General features: G+C 32.0%; 1 protein-coding gene across 2 annotated transcripts in view; it reads left to right on the top strand.

The window, feature by feature from the left end:
* Window positions 1-25,289, top strand: part of LOC130892969 (protein-L-histidine N-pros-methyltransferase) — a 125,865-nt gene that overhangs the window by 3,563 nt on the left and 97,013 nt on the right. The window contains exons 1-2 of one of the 2 annotated variants that reach the window (XM_057798728.1): window positions 6,006-6,095; window positions 25,009-25,199. In XM_057798728.1, coding sequence (XP_057654711.1) covers window positions 6,060-6,095; window positions 25,009-25,199 — 227 coding nt within the window. In that variant the 5' untranslated portion in view covers window positions 6,006-6,059. Of the gene's footprint in view, window positions 1-6,005; window positions 6,096-25,008; window positions 25,200-25,289 lie in introns of those variants that run through there. The other variant, XM_057798727.1, reaches the window with a different exon arrangement.

The raw sequence follows: 25,289 nt of genomic DNA, 5'->3' as shown, positions 1-25,289 counted from the left end.
CTCCGTAGTGTCTCACACTTCGAGAGATTGTGAGATTTGTCTCTGTGCAACATAATCTGCAAGCTGCATTATTTGCTAAGTCTGGTTAGTTTCCCAGGAGAGTCTTTGCCTGTCTCAGTAACTGGTTTACCTCTATGTACTTTCATTTACAATGCTTTCTATATTATTCTGTAGCTGATACAACAGAAGGGCTTAAGTCATATGAAGGATTTGTTTATCCCTACTTTATCGAGTTAATCGTTAATCGTGTTAATTATTTCGTTTCCCTCCACTTCAATGTGTATCTGAAACTTCATTTTTTTGCGTAGCTTGTTCAGCTTGTCCAGGTATTCCCATTGTTTGTTATAATTCTTATCTAGATTCAACAGTATTATTTGTTTAGTTCAAATTTCAATTGATTTGAATACTTTATCTTGAGAGAAAACTTTGGTGTAACTTACTTGTTTTATAGATCCAAAATAGACAAAAATGGTATATACATATATAGTCTTTTGAGTTTCAATTTGGTCAAAAATTGCTTATCTGAGTCCGATTTGATGAAAATTAGCTACTTCTATCTTCATTTTTAATTTTTTCTGTCTATTTCGGTCAAAAATATGACTCTTTTGATCTTTAGAAATCACAATCTGATTTTCTGAGCTTAATTTAAATAAAATGTAGTTTACCCAGATTATTTTCTACAAAATATATTTGTTTTCTGAGCTTAATTTGATCCATATATTTTCAGTTTTCTAGTCGGTTAAAATATGATTTTCTGAACCAAATTTGGTCGAAATATAGTTTCGAGATTAATTTGGGGAAAATATGGTTTTTCCTACCTTATTTTGGACCAATTATTTTTGTTTTCTAAGCTTAATTTGGTGAAAATTTTATTTTTCTCTCTTAATTTGGTCAAAATATGGTTTTCTGAGCTTTATTCGGATAAAATATGATCGTTTTCTAAGCCTAATTTAAACAAAATATTGTTTTCGAGATTTTGAACCTCATTTTGAATCAAATATGGTTGATTTCTAAATTCAATTTGGATAAAATATGATCGTTTTCTGAGCCTAATTGGTTCAAAATATGGTTTCCGAGATTGATTTAGTCAAAATATAATTTTCCGAGCTTATTTTGGACCAAATATGGTTGTTTTCTAAGCTTCAGTTGGTTAAAATTTCATTTTCTGTTCTTAATTGAGTTGAAGTATGGTTTTCTGTGCTTTATTTGGATAAAGTATGATCGTTTTCTGAGTCTAATTGGTTCAAAATATAGTTTCCGATATTGATTTTGTCAACATATAATTTTCCGAGCTTTTTTTGATTCAAGTATGTTGTTTTCTAAGTTTCATTTGTTGAAAATTTCATTTTCTGCTCTTAATTGAATCAAAATATGGGTTTCTGTGCTTTATTTGGATAAAATATGATCGATTTCGGAGCCTACTTTGTTCAAAATATGATTTCCTAGATTTGCTATCGGGCAGGATAATGGTTTAGTTCAAATGTTTACTCCTCTTCAAAAACTAGTTTAAAATCCTTGCGTTGTTAGTATTTTAATTGATTTGAATACTTTATCTCAATAGTCGTTGTTATAGCCGTTTCTTTCCACATCGAATGAAAGAAAAAGTAAATGAAATGAAATCTCGGGCGAATTATACCCCGGAGGGGCTCTAATCTCGCAAACTGTCAAATGAGGCACGAACTGTTTAAGTGCTCACCTATCTGATCTTCACATTCGACGCTAAATCCACACTACATATCAATCTGTAAGGACTAATAGGATTAGTTTTACTATGTGGTCAGGCAATCAACAGACGTTTTTCGGAAACTGCGTCCAAAAACAGATCTCGTTTTAAGAATTGATGAAAGATTATGTTGTGATAACAATAGGAAAACTTTATTTATGTTTTTTATTCGGGGAAATTTTATAATGTGATGTGTATGTAAGATCATTATAGATATGACTACTTAAAAATCAAGACTTGTGGAGTTCACAATAGGTTGGGATTCCATAATGCGATACGCGTAGAAAGTTCTGTGCGTGGGAGGTCCTGATGTTAATAATAAGGTTTGAAGGAGCTTCAGCTCAGAGATATTTGTACAAACTCCGAATTATCTTGGGTAAAAGTCACTTTTGTCAGTTCAGTGTGGTTAATAATTGAGTTTTCTGAGTCAAATTCTGCCAAAAAATTTCTTTTAAGAAACGGCGTTGGTTCAAAATTGGCATTTTTGTCAAAAATTGAGATGTCTGGTTCCGGTTTGCTTTCCCAAGTCGAATTCAGCTTAAAATTGGCTTTCTTGGTACTGAATTTGATAAAAAGTGGTTGTCCTGGGTTTAATTTGGTCCAAAATTGAGGATTCTGATTCAAAATAGATTAAAAATTGCTTTTCCAAATCGAATTCAGATAAAAATTGGCTTCTCTGATTGTAAATTGAATGAATTTGTCCGTTCTGAGTATAATTCGGTTGAAACATTGCTTTTTTAAGTCGAATTCAGATAAAAATTGACCTTTCTGATACTAAATTGAATAAATATGTCTGTTATGAGTATAATATTATCAAAAATTCAGTAAAATTTGGTCAAAAAATTGCTTTATCAAGTCGAATTCAGGTAAAAATTGGTCTTTCTGATACCAAACTGAATAAATATGTATGTTCTGAGCATAATTTTATCAAGAATTGAGTTTTATGAGTCAAAGTCGGTTAAGAAATTCCTTTTCTAAGAGGATTTTTGTCTAGTAGCTATTCTAGACTCTTGATTTTGTGAAAAATGTAGTTTTCTGAGTCAAATTCGTTGGAAACGTTATTATTCCAAGTCGAATTCAGATAAAAATTTGTCTTTCTGATACTAAAAAGAATAAATCTGTCTGTTCTGAGTATATTTTTATCATAAATTGATTCAAATTTGGTAAAAAAATTGCTTCTCATAGTCGAATTCAGGTAAAAATTGGCTTTTCTCATACCAAACTGAATAAATATGTATGTTCTGAGCATAATTTTGTCAAGAATTGAGTTTTATGAGTCAAAGTCGGTTAAAAGTTCATTTTTTAAGAGGATTTTGGCTAAAAGTAACTTTTCTTGATTCAATTTTGTGAAAAATGTAGTTTTCTTAGTCAAATTCGGTTGAAAAATTGCTTTTCCAAATCGGATTAATCTAAAAATTGGCTTTCCTAATACTAAAGTACACACTGTAGTATAGTGCTTCAGTGAAAACAATTTTAAAATGCGCTTCCTCTTAGTCTATACACTTTCTAATATCAGTACTTCTAATTTTCGAAAATAATATTAACAACACAAACAAATAAGCAGTTCAAATACTTTCTCAATTACTCAATTCATTTCTAGATTTCCATCGATTCTTTTCGCTACTATTTGGGGTGATACCCCTAGAAACAACCACTCGAAATTATAAAACCCCCAAAAAATGAACGAAATGACGATAATTGAGTTTGCACAACCACACTGGATTATTTATGTAATCTATTCGCTATGGGGGAATTAAGTGCCATCAGAACCAACCAGTCACTATAGGGATTTTTAAATCCCAATGCTTTTTCGCGAAAAAAGCGACAAAGAAAGAGGAGATTTGACGTAGGTGGGTCCAGGGACGTTCTCTTATTTTTACACAAAATTATATATTATTCAAAGTATTGATATTTTTCTCTACTACACCCATGTTAGATGGTAAAGCTGATGAAGCGGACAGTCGCACAGATTTCAAATCCTTTGATTTTTCAATCGGAAAAGTCCTTAAGCATATTAGTGGTATCGTTTCAATATGGTTCTTTAAGTTAAAAAAGAATTTCTAAAGCACGTAAGCTTTCATGAAGCAATTTCCTTAACAATTCTAACGAACTCTCTCCATAATAATACATCTTGTATTTGAACCAGATCGATAGATAGTAATAATTAAATAAAAAGATTCGAAGCTACTTTAGAAACATCAAACATAGATAACAATTTATTCATAACTATCTCATACGAAATTGACCAAAGTGGTTTTCCCGAATATAATTTTACTAAATATTGTGTTTTCTGTATCGAATGTTTGAAAGTGTTTCAGAAAATTGATTTTTTTAGACGAATTTGCTTAAAAACTGGCTTTCAGGATACTAAATTGACAAATGTGGCTTTTCAAAAATCAATTCTGTGAAAAATTGAGTTTTCTGAGTCAAATTCCGTCAGAAATTGATTTTATAAGATTTTTCGTACTGAAAATTGGTTTTTCTAATTATAAATTGGACAAAATGTAGCTCTCTCGAGTTTAATTCTACCAAAATGGAGTTTTCCTAACTAAATTCAGTCAAAACTTGTTTTTTATAGGGTTTTTTACTTTTTTTTCAATTTCTGATAGTAAATTGGATTTAAGGTAGCTCTTTTGAGTTTAATTTTATAAAAATGGAGTTTCCTGAGCCCAATTCAGTCAGAAATTGTTTTTATAAGATTTTTTACGCTGAAAATTGGGATTTCTGATAGTAAATTTGATATGGAGTAACTCTTATGAGTTTAATTTTATCAAAATGGGGTTTTCTGAGCTAAATTCAGTCAGAAATTGTTTTTATAAGATTTTTTACGCTGAAAATTGGGATTTCTGATAGTAAATTTGATATGGAGTAACTCTTATGAGTTTAATTTTATCAAAATGGGGTTTTCTGAGCTAAATTCAATCAGAAATTATCAGAAATTGTTTTTATAAGTTTTTTTACGCTGAAAATTGGCTTTCCTGATACTAGATTGGACAAAAAGTAACTCTTCTGGGCTTAACTTCATCAAAAATTGAGTTTTCTGAACTAAATTCGGTGAGAAATTGCTTTTATAAAGTTTCATATGCTTAAAATTGATTTTCCTGATACTAAATTGGACAAAATACAGCTCTCCTGAGTTTAATTTTATCAAAAATGCGGTTTTCTCAGCCAAATTTGGTAATAAATTGCTTTTATATGGTTATTTAGCAATAGTGATTTTAGTTAAACTTCAACAAAAATTGCTTTTCTGAATTTAGTTATACCAAAAATTTGTTTTCCTTATATGAAATCAAAAATTGAGTTTACTGACTTAAAATCGGTCAAGTATTGAATTTCTATGTCGAATATGTTTTTGTTGGCTTTTCTGTTACGTAATTGTAGAAAAGTCACTTTCTTGAGTGGTTGTTAAGGCTCAAAATTGGTCTTTCTTTTACTGAATTAAGTAAAATGTGGCTTTCCTGGATTTTGTTTTGTTCAAAATTGGGTTACTTATCTGAGTCAAAAACTTTGGCTAAAAATTTGCTTCCCTTATACAAAAAGTGGCTTTTCTGGGATTAATTGTATTGAAATTGAGGTTTCTGGTTCCAATTTTGTAAAAAATTGAGTTTTCTGAGTCCAACTGTACCAAAATTTGGTTTGCCTGATACTTAATTGGATAATATTGGCTTTTCTGGGTCCATTTCTACGATTCTATGAAAAATTAAGTTTTCTGAGTCAAATTCGATCAGAAATTGCTTTTCTAAAGATATTTAGGCTAAATTTTGCAAAAGTGGCTCTCCTGAATTCAATTCCCTCAAATTTTCAGTTTTCTGAATAAAACTATATATACTAAATTGGACAAAAATGTTGTTACTAACTCCAATTATATGAAAAATGTAGGTTTCTGAGTCATAAAAGTACTACACCTAATTATTGAAATGCTGACTTCCTTCTGGTCACTTACCAAAACACTTGAGTGGACTGGGAACTCTCCTTGGTTGTTTTATGAATTTTGGACAAAAATATCAATCAAAATTACCCGGTAGGTTCCTCAAGACATTTTGTTTTATTGTATTTGATTATCTATTCGAACTCAAAATGTATTTAGAAACATTATAGATAGCAAACACACGCACCTAGTAGGAAGTAGTAATAACAATTTAATAATAATTATTAACAAATATTGATAAAAAAAAAGAATAGAATATGATATTAATAATAACGTCATTGTTAAATAATCTTTATTATCCCGATAAGAATAATCGTTATGCATATTTTGAGGTTATCGCATTCAGTTGCCGATTTAAATTTGAAGAGTGTACATAAGTGAATTGAGTGTTGTATATTAAAAAAAAACATGGTTTTTGGAGAAAATGATAAATTAAAAATGAACGTGAGTATTTGCACTAATAATATTAACGATTTCCCATCTCTTTACTCAACCCCTAATCCTTTTTTAATTAAAAAATTAGTATAAATTTCAATATAGTCTCTATTAAGCTTAAAACATTTTTCCCATTAATGTTTTATTATTTTTAAACTTATCTGGGAAGAAAGATATTTCGATTTTAAATTTTGTTATTCGTTTGGGGGGGACAAATCTAGGATATATGAAGGATGATCAATTGTGTACGTTGAGAGAAAACTTTGGTGTAACTAAAAATAGTATATATAGTGTTTTGAGTTTCAATTTTGCCAAAATATCCTGAGTTTAATTTGGTCAAAAATGGCTTATTTAAATCCAATTTTATGAAAATTGGCTTTCTTCTTAATTTTCAATTTTTTCTGTCTATTTCTGCCAAAAAAATGGTTCTTCTGATCTCTAGTCAAGTCAAAGTCTGATTTTCTGAGCTTAATTTGAATAAAATTTAGTTTACCCAGCTTTATTTCTACAAAATATTTTTGTTTTCTGAACGAAATATTATTTTCTGATTTCCATTTGGTGAAAATATGATTTTATGAGCCTAATTTGGTCATAATATAGTTTTCGAGATTAATTTGGTCAAACTATCGTTATTTATGTGCCTAATTTGTTCCAAATAAGATTTTCTGGAGTTACCTGATCTTATTTTGTAACAAATATGTTTGTTTTCTAAGCTTAATTTGGTGAAAATTTTATTTTCTGCTTTTAATTTGGTCAAAACATGGTTTCCGAGGTTAATTTGATCAAAATATTATTCTTTTGTGATTAAATTGTTTTAAATACGATTTTCTGAGCTTAATTTTATCAAAATAAGGTTTTCCGACCTTATTTTGGAACAAATATGGTTGTTTTCTAGGCTTAATTTGGTGAACATTTTTTTCTGGTTTTAATTTGGTCAAAATAAGGTTTTCTGAGCTTTATTTGGATAAAATATGATCATTTTTTGAGATAAAATATGGTTTCTGACATTTACTTGGTCAAAATATGATCCTTTTTGTGCTTAAATTGTTCAAAATACCATTTTCTTAACTTAATTTGGTCAAAATATGGTTTTCTGATCTGAAATTGGTCAAAATATCGTTTTCTGAGCTTCATTTGATCAAAATATTATTTCTAAGATTAATTTATTCAAAAAGTCATTTTTTTAGCTTTATAAGATTAAAATATGATTTAGATCTGGGTTGAATTTGATGGAGAATGGCTTGTTTGAGATGAATTTGGCAAAAAAAATTCTATTTTAATTAACTCGAAAATTGAAAAAAATGATTCTTCGGAATTTTATGTAATGAAAATGGTTTTCTGAGCTTACTTAGGTCAAAATATGATAATTTTCTCATTTGATACTGTGATTGTCTTCTTAGTCAATTGTTGCCCAAAACTGACGTTTTGTTTTACTAATATTTTGGTTTTCTCTGATTTGGTTGAAAAATTGCTTTTTTATGGTTAATTAGGTCAAACATTGATATTTCTGAATAAAATTTTATGAAAAGCTGCTTTTTTAAGTGAAATTATGTGTAAAAAATTGATTTTCCTAATGTAAAATTGTGTTGCCTGAGTTCAATTTTGTCAAAAATTTGGTTTATTCGAATAAATATTTAATAAATTGAACAAAAATTGTCTTTTCATAGTTTATCTCCGTCAAAAATTTCTTTTTTTAATTAAAAAATTGCTTTTTTAACTGTACTCAGGTCAAAAATTGGTATTCCTGATACTAAATCGGATACAAAGTTGTTTGCGAATGAATTTTCATCAAAAATTGTTCTTAGATTTGTCGCTTAAAAATTTGAAAAAACCTAGATACTTTTTTGCTTCGTCCCTGGGTCCTGTTTTTATTTTTGAAAAAAATTGTCTCGAACGACAAAATCATTCAATTTTTGTGTTCCACCTAGTGAAACTGTCAATTAGGAAATTATTTTTCTCTGATGTATGCACTTTGGAAATATCACAATTAGTAATTCTGTTAATTTTACGAAAACGCAGAGTCACTGTTTTTCATCGAAAAATATACCTTCCCATTTCGAAGTAGAACTAATCGTTCCATACCTTAATCAAGATTCATTAATTACTGCCAGACAGTTTAATTGTCATTTGAAACGAACGCTTCGTCATTTAAATACGTTTTAATAACTGTTCTCTATTGTTTGCCCGGATGCTCATTAATCAGATCCTACTGAAATTAAAAAAAAACACTCCCGGGCTTTTTTTGTTTCCGACATTTCTTTTCCATATTATTACAAACGTTTGTCGTAATTCCCCTTTAGAAGATCCTTATTTGTTGTTGACAGGTGAGAAGAAATAAAAATATCTTCACGAGAGGAAAATACTCATAAGTGTCCCACTTCATTGAACCTCTACTGCAAATAAAAACCCTACGAAACTTTGGTTCAAATTGTAAATAATTTGTATTATGAGACGGATGGTGCTGCTATTTCAAAACTTTTTGCATTCACCTAGTATTATCAACTTTATCGTAACGAATTTTATAACCCGAAGAAAAGTGTATTAATCTTCAGTCTTTCATTCTTCTTCGTTGACGCTAGAGCTAGATAAAACGCGTTTAAATATAATTGCCGCCAATCTCACTAAATCATAAAAACTAATTGCTAGCAATTACTCCCTAGACAATGTTTCAGATCATTGGCTTCTCTACCAAGGTGACTGATATAAATATGTAATACAGAGTGTCTGTAAAATAACATTTCATACGCGTATAAAATGAGGATTCAAATTTCCTTTTTCTAAAATTCACTTTCCCGGAAGTGGCGCTTCAGCCTCAGAAAACAAAATGGTACAACATAGCAAAACTTTAAGAGAAACTGCAACTACAAAATAAGTATGCAGTTCAAGTCCCCACGAATAAACGGAATCTTCCCATCCCTCCTTCAAAGAGTACAGAAGAATATCTTACCACATTTGATTCGCCCTAGTAGAAGCAATCTAGAGCTAGCGTTCATACCAGAGCCTTGGAGAAGGGCCATTTCCTTCTCTAGGAAGAAAAAACTCAACCTAAAGCCTATCAAGCTAGTCCGGCAGGTCATTGAGATAAAAATAGGGAAAATATTTGGCGACAAAAACCCTAATGGTGTGCAGAAACTTCGTAGCTAGGAATTGGTGTTGTAACCCAAAGATATTACTGTGGATATACACGGCAATTGTGAAAGCAATCACCACATATGGGGCAGCGGTTTGGGGTACTAGAACTAGTGTGAAAACTACGAGGAATAATCTCTCGATGGTACAAATACTGGCTTGCATATGTGCAACCGGGACCATGAAATCATGCCCAACAGCTCTCTAGAAGTGATTTCAAATCTCCCACCTCTCTACATAATAAAGGAAAGCTTGGTAGAAAAAACATCACTTAGAATCTTCAGACACGAAATCACCAAAGAAAAACCGTCCCTCAATAATAACCAAACTTGGGAGGTGCCTCAGGATAATGCATCGAAAAAGTTTTGAGAAAAAACTTACCTCAATACTACGCTGTAGAAATAAATGGGATCATAACACCATACAAGAAATGTCATTAAATGGTATATATGGTAGAAGTTTTGGCAACAAACCAAGCAGTTTTCAAGCAGAAATTTATGCAATTGAAAAATGTGTCTAGTTCAATTTATACAAAAACTGTCGCAAATAGAAAATCATCATTCCGATAACCATTAGAGCTTCAAGCTCCAATATCATAGAATCCAAACTCGTTTGGGATTGCCTAAAAAATTGAACGAACCAGGTAAAAAAAATTTGCGAACAATGGATTCCAACACACATCGGAGTTAGGGGAAATAGCTGATAAGCTCGCTAAAGCGGGGGCAGACAAGCTCTTCATGGGATCTGAACCTTTCTGTGGTATCAGCTACAGAACATTAGAAAATCTTTGGAAAGAAGGTAGATAGGAGCAAAACCTTTTATTGGGACAACCTACAGAGGATGAGATAGGCAAAGACTCTTCTGGGAAACTATAACCAGAGAAGATCTCCTGAATATATTAACCTAATTAAGAATAATCTACGAATACCAACAGGAATCCCATAGACACCTTAAGACGCTAGCAGATGATGCGAAGTGTAGATTTTTTTGCACAGAGGACAAAATATCTATCCACATTCGTAGTGTGAAACACTAAGGAACTCCAGAGCACTACACTTGGTAGCAGATGAAATAGAAGACCAAAATCTCTGGCAGTTACAGCCATCCCACATTCTGAACTTTCTAAAAGGAGTGGCATTAACAGAACCGCTGTAAACACTAGGTTTCCCAGTATAATAGCAAGAAAGGGAGACACATACATACATACGTTCATTGAAAAAGCGAAAATACATTTTTTATTGTAATTTGGTTTAAGAAAACGTTTAAATGATTTCTATTTGAAAAATTTCCATTTTGAGGTTAGGAATTCATTTTAGGAAGCAAAGATATGGAAACAGTTTATAATAAAAAATATGGGGATTGAAATTATCTGTAAATTCGTATTAAATCACTCTTGATGTATTTGATAGTTCCGAAATGTTAAATTATGGAGTTGGAACCACTCTAAATTCACTTATTAAAAAATTTTTCTCAAAATATACGGAGATATAGGAAACAGTTTTAAACGAAATATGGAGCGATTAACATCTCCAATACATTCGTATTAACAGAGTTTTGATGGATTTGATAGTTTTAAAATGGGTGAAAGTATTCAAAAACTACCCCAAAGCTCACGAGTTTTGAAAATATGTCGAAAATATACGAAGCTATAAGAAAAAGTTTCGAACAAATGAATGTAGACATTTAAATTCCTTTTAAATCATATTTGACAAATTTGATACTTCGAAAATGTCCATTTTGAGGTAGGAATAGTCTACCCTAGGAAACAATTTATCTGGAAATATCTCGAAAATATTGGAAGACGTAGAAACAAATTCAAACAAAATACTAAAATTCGTTGTAAAGCTATTCTAACGTATTTGATAGTTTTAAAATGTCAATTTCAGGGTAAAAATAGTAAAAAACTCCCCTTAACAAATTTTTTTTGTGAATGCCTCGAATATATAAGAAGGTATAAAAAAACTGCAATCAAAAATTGTAGGTGTGTAAAATTGTATAAAACTTAGTTATATAATTAGTTAAAAATCGCTTTTTCGAAAATTTACTATAAAAATCGAAATTTTTGTGATAAACGGTAGGTCAACCATGTAGATTATTTAATTAGTTTAATATAAAAATTCCGGTCGTGTCTTAGTGAGACATTAGCACATGGTATAAGCCTCTTTTTAGCAATTATTTATATTGTCGTCGATGTAACATTCGACATCTGTGGCTGATTCTCATCATCCTAGTTTATTCACAGTATTTCTTCCGCTCACACAAATTCTTCATGATGCTAGATACGAAATGTAAAGTCAAAATCTTCGAAAACATACGAATTTGTTTGCCCCTAGCTTATTTACGTCAAATCTTTATAGGGTGTTATAACAACAACTTTTTTTAATTATTTAAACATATACTTGAACGTGTCGACAGACGAAATTGCTTCTATAAATCTCCCATACCCTCCAGTAAGCCAAAAAGCTACGTCTATGACGGGACCAATTAATAATTCTTCTTTTTTTGTTTTGGGGGTATGAATAATAAATAATGCGAGTTACCAAAGGCGCGATTTCCTATGCATACACTGTATAAATATTCATGAGATGGTCTTCGGTTTGACGAACACATTCAGTGATTATTTCTCGCAGACAACTATGAGAATTGTATCATTAATTATTACATAGTTATGACGTTGGAATTTGTTATTGCGAAAATTTAAACTCATACTAACAGCATTCCCTTTTCTATTCCTCCATCAGTTTTCTTACACTAAGTATTATCCAATAGATTTTTCCAATTTTCCGATTCAATAATGATCTTAAACTCTACATCCCGTATGTGTGTACGTTGATTGGCAGCCCCCAAGGTTTTTGTTGGCGAAGACGAAATAAAAGCAGAGCCGTATACACAAAAATATCAAACAATAATGTTGGATTTGGCTCGTCTTGAAAATCCCACACAATCGATTTTTTCACCATTCTTTCCACTGATCAACACGAGCTTCTTTGAGCGATTATCAACGCAAATCTTTTTGACAGCCAAACGCTCATGTATTATTGAATGTATGATAGTGAAATTAATGCCCAAGTATGCCCCAATCTCACAGTATGTCTCATGACGATATGGCAATATCAAAATGTTCGTAATTTAATCCTATTTGTTCACTAAAATAAAAATATCCGTGAACAACTCAAATAGCACTCGTACGACAACACGTTCTGAGTTCGTTCACCTTTAAAAATGTCAGATTTGACATATTCACATCAGTGTTGCCATATCTCAAAACTTAAGTAGCGACTCTCGTATAGCGACCCGATTCTGAAGATAAACGGTCGTATTTGCATCAAATCTTTTCCTCGATTCGGAAAATAAAGAATCCCGAATGTGTGTGTGTGTGTGTGTGTGTGGTAGGTGGGGTAGTTGTCGGCTGCTTTCGTCCCTGAATATGCATGGATTATCAGAGGCACGTCATTACGAAACCTTCCCTCAAAATACTTCAAAAGAAAAGAATTGTAAGCTGGTTTAGAATGTCGATGGGGCGGAACATTTGGGTGGTGATAGTAGCAGAGTTACTTGAAAAATCCCTTTCTGTATCAAATAGTCATTATAATATTCTACAGAAAAAATTTCCAGTGAAGAAAAACCTATTCAGAGTAACAATATAAAAATAATCCTCAATGAAACTTGAAATAACTATTCCCATGTTCCATCCAAGAAAATTACAACTAAATCTGTGATTTTGATAGACCAACATCAATCAACAAATAAGAAATTGTCTATAATGATAAGAATGATAATGAAACGTCCCATATGAGTAACTAGAACCTAATCAAATACCTACTTTAGTTACTTATGATAATAAGGAACGCAAAATATGGGAAACGTAACACAAGTTGAGAGGAAAGTGTTTATCAACATGTGGAATAATAGCATCATGAGAACCTGCGGGCCTAAGAAAGAAACAACTCCCCCCTTACCCAAGTGTGATTAATTTTGCAAAATACATTAATTTTTGCGCTACGATCTCTGGCGCCGAGAATGCAACGACTTATTTGGGGTCATCCATAAATTACGTCACACGAATTTAATGATTTTTTGCCCCTCCCCCCCCGTCCTCGTCACAACTGGTCACATTTTTGAGACTCCCCCCACTTTGGCGTGACGTCATATATTTTGCAAATTACATTTAGAAATTATTGAATGAAAACAGCGATTCCGAAATCAATTTTATCACCATTTAAATTAATTTTTAATAAAATCAACATCATATAAAACAATTAACAAAACAAAAAATCTTGATAGAATTATATTAATTAAAGATATAAACTTAGAATCCATGGACTTTGAATCCGCTTCTTTTTTAATTTTTTCTTAACTGGTATAGCAGCCACTTAGTTGCGTCAACATCTTTTTCATCAGCATCATCGTCATCATCCATTTTCTGGCACGTCTAGCAGCAATTCTTTGAGGAGGAAACTTCGCAATAGGTTCCTGTTTTGACATTTAGGTTATGACAGATTTTGAAATGTGATGTCACGAAATTTAGGACCCCTCTTACCTCATTATCGCACTTCGTCGCCCCCTTTAACGTGTGACGTAATTTGTGACTGGCCCCTTTACTTGTTTTCTTTCTTAAATCCTGTAATCCTGTTCAGGATCTGAAATCTTTTGTTTGGTTATTATGACGTGATGACTCTTATAGTACTTTCAGTTTTTAAAAACACCATATATGTATATCACTTCCACCTAGTCTAATCTACTTAATTTAGTGGGAATCAAAAGATTTGTTAAAGTTGATTTATTCGAAAATTCAAAATCTAATTAATGTTAAATTTTATAGCGACACGTATAACTTCTAGAACGATCCCCGCGAGAACGCGTCGCCACTTTAGAAACGACCCACCATCAATTCGCATTCCGTTTACATTTCAAACTCCACTAAAGGAAATTATGCCTTTGTAGAATTTCCCTCAATAAAACAATTCAAAATGAAACCAATTCTTCCAAAGAAATTTATCTGATATTTTTCGGTCGCTATTTTTTTTTGTACAATCAAAACGTGATGCGAACGCCTCGAGGTATTCGGAAATACATAAATTCCCATATATTGTGCACTAGTTTCTACCCTCCGTACGTCGTTCTTAAGTAAAAATATATGTATGTATCGAATATTCGGAATCGAATCCGAAATCTGACACCCTTGATACATTTTAAATTCACATTCGTTATGCGGGAACGTCAGTTGGATCATATTTGTAAACCAACCCAAAAGGCATGTGTAAAATTTCGAATATACAATAGTTTTATTATTATATTCACCATTTTAGAAACAAAAATTAATAAACTGTTGATGCTACAGGACTTTGACTTGGAAAACAAATCCCACGTTGTTGTTTTTGATCGAGTGTGAGTAAACGCGGCACCCACTTTGAGAAAGCTTTCTCATGGTCAAATGTTCATGTATAATTGTAGTTGCTTTCGATAGAGCAGAGTCCGTATAACAGCCATTGCTGAGCTTGTACAGTATTTTTTTTCATCAAGAAACAATGATAAATTAGCAATTGCAGGAAAATAATAGAAGTAGCTTCACTTAAATAACTGTCCCTTTCTCTGACTAATCGAAATGTCATGAAATTTTACACGTCATATGGATTTGACAATGGCAGCGCCATCTCTGTGTCAGTCACACGACTCATTAAATAATGTAGTACTAATAGAATATGGAGGATTTGTTGAGTTTTTTATTTCTTAAATACTTTTTTACGTTTTTGTTGCTAAGTTGTCTTGATTCTGGGTTTTTCCTGATTGAACATTAGATTTTGAAACATGTTAATTGACGTTTCGATCTCAATATTTTGATAAAAACCGAATTAGATCAAAACTTTAATGTTTTACACGTTTACAATCTAATTTTGAATTAGATGAGACTTAAAATCAAGACAATATAGCAACAAAAATATAGATAAATATCTTTAACCACGTTGAGTATAAATAGATTTCGAAATCTTTCTTTCTTAAGCTCAATCAGATTCCGATCGACTAGGTGAGATTTTTGGAAAATTTTTTATAGATCTCAATGTCTATCACCACAATAAATGATGTAAAATCGAAACTTGGAGGGTTAGGTTTATGTTTTAAACCCAACCGACTATTAATCATTGGGTAAAATAATAGAATACGTCTTACCTCCTAGGCTTATTTTTTGTGACATTAGTTGGTTTTTTTACACATCAAGTAATATTCAAAAGTAAGTTAACATCAATTATATTATTTAAAAATAGAATTCGCATGTAAAGAACGTTGAGTAGTACAAAATTTTGAAATCTGTCTTCCCGAACATGGAGAACAGATTAAACGCCATTAAATTCATGCACATTTAGTGTAATAATGCTAATAGAATCTTCTCACAATATGTAGTTTTAACATTATGAACGACTTTGATGTGGTCAACTCTCCTGGGGACAAGGAACCCCCAGGACATCTTAATCTGGAAGATCCCGAATTTCTGTGCAGAATATTTAGTGGTAAAAACTATGACATAGTATGGACGAATAGCTGTACTAAATGAGAGAGATCTAGCTCCTACTTCTACACCAAAACCATATTTCCTGATAAAGGAAAATTGACAAATTTCCAAAAAGGGTACGCAGATGGGTCCAAAACACAACTGGAAGCAGAAGCAGCTTTTTATAAAAGAAAAATTTAATGCATGGCGACAAATCGGTTATATAAGGAAGGTTTTCCAGTTGACCAAAAAAGGAATAATAATGCGTGGCGCAACAGAAACTTCTTCTTGCTCATTGCTATAAGTATTCTTAAAAGCGAGGTTACGCGCTTCCGGCTTTTCCCTACGCTTCGTAACGGACCAGTCGAACATTCAGTGCAGTACACTGATTTTTTGGCGCGTTTATTCATAAATTACAAATAATATTTCAACCACCCTCGTACTACCAATTCCTTGGTTAAACTACAATGAGCTAGCGAATATTTTCTCAGTAGAAGTACCTTTTGTGTTGTACTAAAATACGGGAAAAACATAAAGGAACGTTATTTAAAAAATTCAATTTTCATATATGTGACAAAGTAATTTTAAAATCCCACGAAAACACTTACATTTGTTTTGTAATCCCGCGCGCTTTTCCGGAATACAATTTGTTCCTGTAGGAACGTTCCCGTGGAGTTTTTACCACTAGCGTGCGCGCTCCTCTATTAGCCGCCATCGTTATGCGTATATAAAGGCTTTTCTACAAACTCGAATACATAACAAAAGAGCCCCGGCAGGACGATACCCCATACTTTGAATCACAGGAGTGTCAGAAATCCCTTCTTGAGGGGATTCAATTGAGTTTTTCATAAAAAGATTAAACATTTTAGGCAATCCAAGCTTGAATTATACACAACAAGCAAATTTATTAAATTAATTATTGCCCTCGTATATCAAACACTTCCATAAATTATTATTTTTAGTATATTTTGTGCGTGTTTTATTGCTATTTCAAGATTTATGCAATATGATTAGTTTCGTCAAGCAGGTGATTTCTTGATCTATTTTCCAAACATTAAGATATTTGTCCCATGTAAAAACATCATTATTATTAAAAAGAATCTATAAGTTTAAATTTCTCGACTTGTTGGTGATATATACTCACAAACGTAGCGTGGAGTAAGTTTATTAAAATTAATGGCGACGTAAGTCATATAAAGTGATTTCTGAGTATTGATGTTTGTGTAGCGGTAAAAAGAATTTCCATCTATATTGATAACTATCAATTATGAATCAATTAAGGCCACAGAAAATCGCTATATACCTCTGCAAAAACGTGCAATAATTTCATCAGATCTTCTTGTCCATCCATACCACCTTTACTCACTAGATTCAGCACCATGCGGCTTTTAACTCCCACCCAAATAAGATTTTGACTCCATTTCCGACTTATAGTGATAGTGATTTATAGTGATAATTATTTTTTGTATATGGGTATTTACACCCCCTTCTCGTAACGTCTGTGTCTAAGTTTGTATGCGGCGAGAGAAACGAAAATCCCTCCCTCTTCGCGTTTCATTTCCATCAAAGCCTTCTTTTCTCACATACACACCGGGTCGCTGGTTTGCTAAAAGGGAAGGTACGTAACAGAGGTTAGCATGCCTTTGGGACCACTCGTAAAATACATCTCGTGACAAACTGGCCTGGTCTACATGTCACACAGACAAAATACGAATGTCCACATACTTCAGATAATGCGTTCTTGGTTCCTTCCTTCCCTGCCTTTCGTACGGTCGCTACGTGAATACCAAATTACTTATGTTTGATGAGATTTTTTTCAGAAATGAATGTATTTCGTCTACGCAGATGCATGACATGAAATGAAATTCTTTGTTTAAAAAAATAATGGGAATGTGTGTATAGGTTGTCTCTGGATGATAATTAAAAATTAACAAAATGTCTCTATAAATCACTTAAACTATACTAAAACAACAAATAATTAAATTTTTAATCCAAATCGTATACAACACTCTCGATATCTTAATGTTAAACATTTCAATCCTAGGAAAATCTAACCAGAAACCTTGCTTCGAACCTTCTAACATCTCTAGAAAACCTCTGGGTGCAGTTCTAGTTTGGTTGATTCCAGTCTGGCGAGGGAATCATTCTCGTATGAATTGGATCTTTTAGCCACCACTCATTATTTCATTTTGTACTTTTTTATAGCTGTAAATTGAAATTACTGTGTTTTTATGGCGTCTACTTAGTATTCTCTGGGCTTATTTTGGGGTATCCTCTGCAGAAGCATGATTCACAAGCGCTATTTGGTCGCTGTCCTTCAATAGATAAGATATTCACCTGCATCCAGCGACTAGGTTTCTTACCCCAACCTGTAATTCGTTAAGAATATGATAACCTCTATGCCATCCACATAGCTTCTAATTTTATCCTCCAAAAGCGAAAAAGCATGGTTGCACTATTTTCACAAACACAAATTGTCAAATAAATACAAGACCAAGGGTTGAGGTTACTCAATACTGCCCTATGCATACTTCGCCCTTAATGTGTTTAGTATGATAAACATCAAATATTTGAATCTTTAATATTAAAACGGCTATGAACTATAGGGCAGTGTATAAACATCTTAAATACCCCCATCGATCATTCTCTCACAATAACTTTATCACTTTCCCCTCGCAATTCACCTCCCTTTCTTACGTGATACCTTATTACTTTAAATTTCTTCATCTACTACTTCGATGTACAATCTAGATTACAGCTTCACTTACAATATATACAGGATATAACGAATTTGTTGATACTATTGGAAATAGTGAAGAGGAATACGTAGATAAGTATGAAACGTTTTCGTGAAAAGTAACTCTGCCGCCAAATTAACAATACCTCATGTATCCACCAGAAGCTTTGGTGATAGAAAATCTGCCTTTGAGTACTTCTACAGTGAAAAAGAGATTGAGAGAAGCTGGCCTTTTTGGAGAGGTGTTAGTGAAGAAAACTTTTTAAAGACGTCAAAACAAAAATCGAACGCATGAAGTAGTAAAGAGTTTTATGAAGTGATGAGTCAAAGTTAGAGGTTTTCGCGTCTAAGAGATAAGTGGTCAAAGGATGAACGGACGTTAGATTTATAAGTAATCCTGTCACGTTGGAGACTCTGTAATGGTTTAGGAATGTTTTGGAGGAAGGGTGACTAGAGACCTGGTAAAAATTGAAGAGATTTTGAAGAAAGAAGGCTATAGAAAAATATTAAAGTAAAAATACGTTCTGATCAGCGCCTGATCGGCAGAAAATGTATCTTCCAGCATGACAACGATCCCAAACATTTCTCAAAGTTATACAAAGGGTGTTTGAAAGAATTGGACAAGAAGAATGTACTGAAAGTAATAATTCACCCTTCACAATCGCCTGACCTCAACCTGATTGAGTTGTTGTGGGATAAATTGGACAGAGAAGTCAGATAGCAGTGTCAACTTCCACTTCATATCTCTGGAATATCCTGAAAAGCGAATGGAACCAAATAGACGACGATTATTTATCAAAATTGTGATAGAATATATCAATATTGTGAGTCAAAATAATAAAAACAAGGGTGTTAGAATATGAATAAAAAATTTGTGTTAGTGTGATAATTATAGACAGTAGTTTCGTTATAACTATTTTCTTATCTAAATAGTTTCTCCGAAATGTAAACATCAAAATCGATCGTATTATTCTTATATTTGGTGTAACATGAACATTTAACTGGTAGTACCTTGATGATCTGTTGGATTGGTGGGTTCATACATGATAATTTAGTAAAATCCATCCAAGGTACTGGATGTTACTTTGACCAATAACTGACTTCCGTTTTAAGTTTTGATTGTGGATTTATGAATTAAACGGAATGGATTGAGAAAAATGAAAAGAAAACGGTTGCTATGAACATATTTTCAGACGAAATCAAACGGGCAAGTGAAGTTATGGAAGTTGGAACTACCTAAAAGATATAAAACAAAACTTCAAATCACACAAAAGTTTCTATTGCTATAGATGAAGTGAAATTTGACATATTTCATATAGAATTTTTATTAAAAGCATCATAGTTAAAAGAGAAGGTTTCATTAATTCAATGCCAAAGAAATTGATTTTTTAACGACCCTACATTCTTCATAGCACCCTATTACACATCATATATTAGGAACAAGTCAAATTCTACCGGTTCTTTCTTAAGTAACTCAGTTTAATATAGAAGCTAAACGATTTAATTGTAATTTTATGCAGGCACTATTAAGACACTCAAATAATATACAGTTTGGTATAGACATAAAAAATTGTTGAACAACATTCTTTTTTTATATTTGTTTTCTTATTCATTCAGATTATGAATTTTGAATTAATGGCGTCCAACCCTTTAGAAACTATTCCAAAGGACAAAACACTTTCAAGATAATATTTACGCAACTTTTTCTCGGTTTCTTCTTTTTAATTTAGCGGTTTAAATTGTATAAATATCAAAATTAATCTGTATCTGTTAAGATTATGTGAAGATTTATGTGAAATGTTGACAGACGACATTAAAAACATGGCTGAAACTAATAATAAAATGACCCTTCTATATAGACAAATATCAATATATATAACATCGATGCTGCTTCTCTAGTTACTATTAGATTTCAAGAGGTTCTTAGAATTAAAAGTGTCATCCTTGTTTATGACAATGCAAGCAACGTAAGATCTTTCATAACGACCCTCGTATGTTATAAAATTTTATGTTTTGATTCTAAACATTGAAAAATAATTTCTTTCTCTCTTATCCTCGTAAAAAATTCACTTAGGTAATAAAAAAAAAAGAAACAAAACCACAATAACACTGATCATCCAGTCTGAAGCGTACCTGGAATGATTTTAACTAATTAGTCTCCATTAATTCGAGGACACCTGGACCGTGATTAAATTCGAATTCCAAAAGGTATTCCAACAAAAGCGAGGTTGGAAATTAATTTATTCATGACAATAGTTTGTTTCTTCGGCTTCAAACCGCATTAATGCCCTACAAGCTACAAGAAGACTTTAAAATAGTTACTTAATCATTGACGATGTTATACAGATTGTCTTTGTTGTAGAAAACAAATTGTTTTTCTTTCATTAATTTAATCAAAATAATTATACTATGACATTCTCTATCACAATTTGGACAAATTATCGTGTCTATAGCAACAATCATTACTTTCAGTACATTCTTCTTGTCCAATTCTTTCAGATACTCTTTATACAACTTCGAGGAATGTTTAGGATTGTTGTCATGATGGAAGATCAATTTTCTGCCAATCAGTCTTATATAGTTATTTAGTCTTCTTTCTTCAAAATTTATACCAGGTTTCCAGTCGCCCTTCCTCTAAAACAACCCAAAACCATCGCCAAGCCTCCAACATGGATCTAACATCCGTTTTTCCCTTGACTTTAATTTTGACGTCTTGAAAGAGATTCCTACAAAGCTTTCCTTCCAAAAAAGCCAACTTCTCTCAATCTCCTTTTAACTGTAGCAATAATCAAAGGCAGATCCTTAGATTAATTGATCTGAGCTAATGTCTGTAGGCCCCCGTAAGTCCTCGATCTTGTTTAATAATCAATACAATGCGCACGTATAAAGTAAACAAATAAAGTGGATTATGAGATGGTCAAAAACTTTTGAGCGGTAGTGTATGTGTCAAAACTATCTAATGTCTTCTATTCCTACATCTTTTCTATCCGCTTCGTTTCATTATTTTTCTTTGCCTAGCGTTTACTTTTCATTCTTTATGTTTTCTTTAGTTTTTTCTCCGAACACTTTTATTTCACATCCATCTCAATTTTATAAAAATATCATAATCAATTCACAAGATAAAATTCATCTTGCATATATAAACCCATAGAAAAATATCGATCAGTACAAAAAAACATGTCGATTGTCAATTTACGTCACCAAGTCCGAAAGACAAAACAATCTATGTTCCCTTCGGTGTTTTTCGAAACCATTCGAACATGCTAAGAATCGAATCAGCCGCCTTCGGCTTGGTGTGCCGAACACCATAAAAATACCTTACTTTTTTGTATATTGAAGGACTGTTAAAGATTCAACATATGCGATTCCCTTTTTTTTCATTTTTTCGTTCCTTTTCCACATTTAAATTTGCTTATTATGGATATGAAACGATTGATTTCAATCTTTGTTTTCTTCAGTATCTTTCGTATCGTTAATTAGTTTTAATGGCTTCAACAAACGATCACACACTAAATCAATAATAAATAAACTACATCCAGTCACATAGTGATATAGTTAGTTCAGTAATTAAACAATTACTTAGTTATATAGTTAATGAGGTAGTTACTTAGACATTGTGGTAGTTATCCAAGTGGCTAGTGGGACAACTAGTTCAATAGATGAATTAGTTAGTCATACGCTTAGTGAGCTCGTTAAAAAGTTAGTCAGTAAGGTAACTAATCCAGTAGTTATCCAGACGACTAGTGGAGTTGTAAGTTATATAGTTAGTTGTAGTTAAAATTAATCAGTTAGTTAATCATATACCTAATGAAATAGTTGTGTGGTAGTTACACAGATGGCTAGTAAAGTCACTAGTTATATAGTTGATGAATTAGCTTGTTAAAACGTTAGTTATTGAGGTAACTAATTCAGTAGTTAGCTGACTAGTTAGTGGAATAGTTAATAAATATGAGATTGTATTTTTTTCGGAAGTGAGATTGTCTTGCTTCATCTTTTTTTACAGAACATGATCTTCTTTAGCGTTTTATTTATCATTTCCTTGTTAAATCTTTCTTGGTTAAACGACTTTATCATACATTTACTGTTGGTTTGATAATTTGAAAGAGTATTATTATTATTTTCAACCATATTTTTTTCAATAATTTCCAAAAAACAGACGGCTATTCAAATATAAGTATCAAACGAGAATTTCACTCAATTCATCTCATTATATTTATTTATACATATCGAAGTATCGTTTCCTAGAATTCAGGTTATCTGAGTGAATAGTCGGCGGGTTGAGGAGGAAATTTGCATTAGCTTGATTGGACCGGCTTCGGCATGATGGAAGGCGACTCGCGGGACTCATCCATCACCTACCTGTGCGCCTCCGTGTCTGGTATCTACTCTTGCCGCAAGATGTGCATCGGGCTCATTGCGCGAAGAAGTGACATTCCTAGCACCTATTAACGTCGTTACTAGAATCATAAAATACTTCCTTTTCGAAATATTGCCCATTACTGCGAAGTACGTAATCGGGAAGAGCTTGTCGCTTGACATTATCGGATAACGGAAGTAGATCAAATATTTTATGAAATTGAATGAGAATTAAATAGAACAGAAACTAAAAATGTCGTATCAAACATTGTGACTACTTTAATGTAATGGTACACCCTGTATGCTTCTAATTCATTTATTCATATTAAAATAAAAACTTTAATCCAACATTTTTTTGTGAATTTATATTAGCAAGTCAAGTCACTTTATGTATAAACATAGTCCAGTATTTAGCTAGACCAATAGTGGAATAGCTAGTGATATAGTTAGTCAGATACTTAATAGAGTAGTTGCTGATATAGTTACTAAGTTAGTCATTGTAGTAGTTACTTCAATAGCTAGTGATGTAATTAGTTAGATAGTTGATGAAATAGTTAATTAGATACTCGGTAAACTCGTTAAAAAGTTAGTCATTAAGGTAACTAATCCAATAGTTAGATAGCTGATGAATTAGTCAAATATTTAGAAGACTCGTTAAATATTTAGTTATTGAGGTAACTGATCCAACAGTTACCAAAACGACTAGTGGTGCTGATAGAGATATAGTTAGTCCAGTAATCAATCACTTAGTCAGTTAGATAGTTAATTAAATAGTTGGTTAGTGAGGTTGTTAATTAGTCATTTTGGTAGTTACCCATGTGGCAAGTGAATTGATTAGTAAGATAGATGATGACTTAGTCAGTCAAATACTTACTAGATTCGTTAAACAGTTAGTCATTGAGATAACTAATCCAGTAATTATACAAACGAGTGGAGTTGTTAGTTATACAATTAGTCTAGAAATATAATAAGTTAGTCAGATGCTTAATAAAAAACTTAGTGAGTTAAGTAACAAGTTAGTCATTGTTGTAGTTATGCAGGTCACTAGTGCAATAACTAGTTGAATAGATGAATTATTTGGTCAGATAACTAATGAGCTCGTTGAATAGTTAATCATTGAGACAACTAACCTAGTATCTATTCAGACGACTAGTGGAGTTGTTAGTCTAGAAATTCATCAGTTATCAGCAACCTTCAATACATACAGGCGGGCCATCTACAGCATTTGTCTCGTTTATATTTGAACCGTTCTGGTATTATTCGCGTGCTTTGTACTGTTTTTAACCAAACATCAAAAGTAGTTTTTTCTTTGATTTGAAAATGTGTAGCGAAATACCAATAGAGCAAATTCGTCATTGTAAGTTTTTTATGGGCGTAAATACTAAATACAGTTGACTCATTTCGATCTAAACGACCAACGACATTTAATGGCATAAAATTCATTTCAAACAATCAAGAAAATTTTGGTCAACCACCTAAGATTGGGAAATAAAACAGACCAGATGTTTGGTTCTTCCATAATCCGTCAATATGCAATGCTCAATGAAATAACTTAAGTGGTAGTTACAAAGTTAGTAATAGTTGTGTTACCCAGATAGCTAATGAAGTAACTGGATAATAGATGGATTAGTTAATCAGATACTTAATGAGCTCGTTAAAAAATTAGTTATTGATATTACTCACTCAGTAGTTATCCAAACAACTAGTGGAGTTATTAGTTATACAGTGACTCTAGAAGTTATTTAGTGAGATACTTAATGGAATAGTTAGTAATGTTTGGTTGAATAAGTAGTTAAATGACTAATTAGTTAATCAGATACTAAGTAGGCTCCTAAACAAGTTAATTATTTAGGTAACTAATCCAGTAGTTAGCCAGACGAATTAATATAGTAGTTAGTCAAATACTTGTGTTATAGTTAAAAGAATAGTTATTGAGATAGTTATATAACTGCAGAAATAGTTAGTCGTATAGGTAGCTCGATAAAAGTTATTCATCGATGTAACTTAGTTAGGTGGTTAATCAAATAATTAGTCGGAAAGATAGTGATAGCTAGTGAGTTAGTTGACCAAGATGTTAATCAGGTAATTTATTAAATATTCAGTCAGATACGTGTGAGGAAAATAGTCAAGGAGTTAGTTAATGAATTTTTATAATATAGTAATTAAATTTAGATATGAAGACTTGAAAAAAGATTATTTTTTATTTGTTATAGTGGTATCAATGTGATTTAAGCTCACTACCCTCTTCACTTTCAAGAACCTTCGTTCAACTGGATCCGGATCAGGATACAATTCATTTTTTGGAACAATCTGAAAAGAAATCTGAATGGGTGTTTACTCAGTTGTGGCATTCAGTCGTCAAATTGTTTTTAAGTTGGTTTTTGACGCAAACTTCAATAAATGGGTAAGTACTTTTGTAATTTTGTCATTGATATTTCGAGAAATAATATTACTAAAAATTTCAATAATTACATTATCATTACAATTATTATTC

The sequence above is a fragment of the Diorhabda carinulata genome, chromosome 4, assembly GCF_026250575.1.
Source record: "Diorhabda carinulata isolate Delta chromosome 4, icDioCari1.1, whole genome shotgun sequence".
Taxonomy (NCBI): domain Eukaryota; kingdom Metazoa; phylum Arthropoda; class Insecta; order Coleoptera; family Chrysomelidae; genus Diorhabda; species Diorhabda carinulata.
The sequence above is the reverse complement of the archived record's forward strand: the minus strand, read 5'-3'. Positions and strand labels throughout refer to the sequence as shown.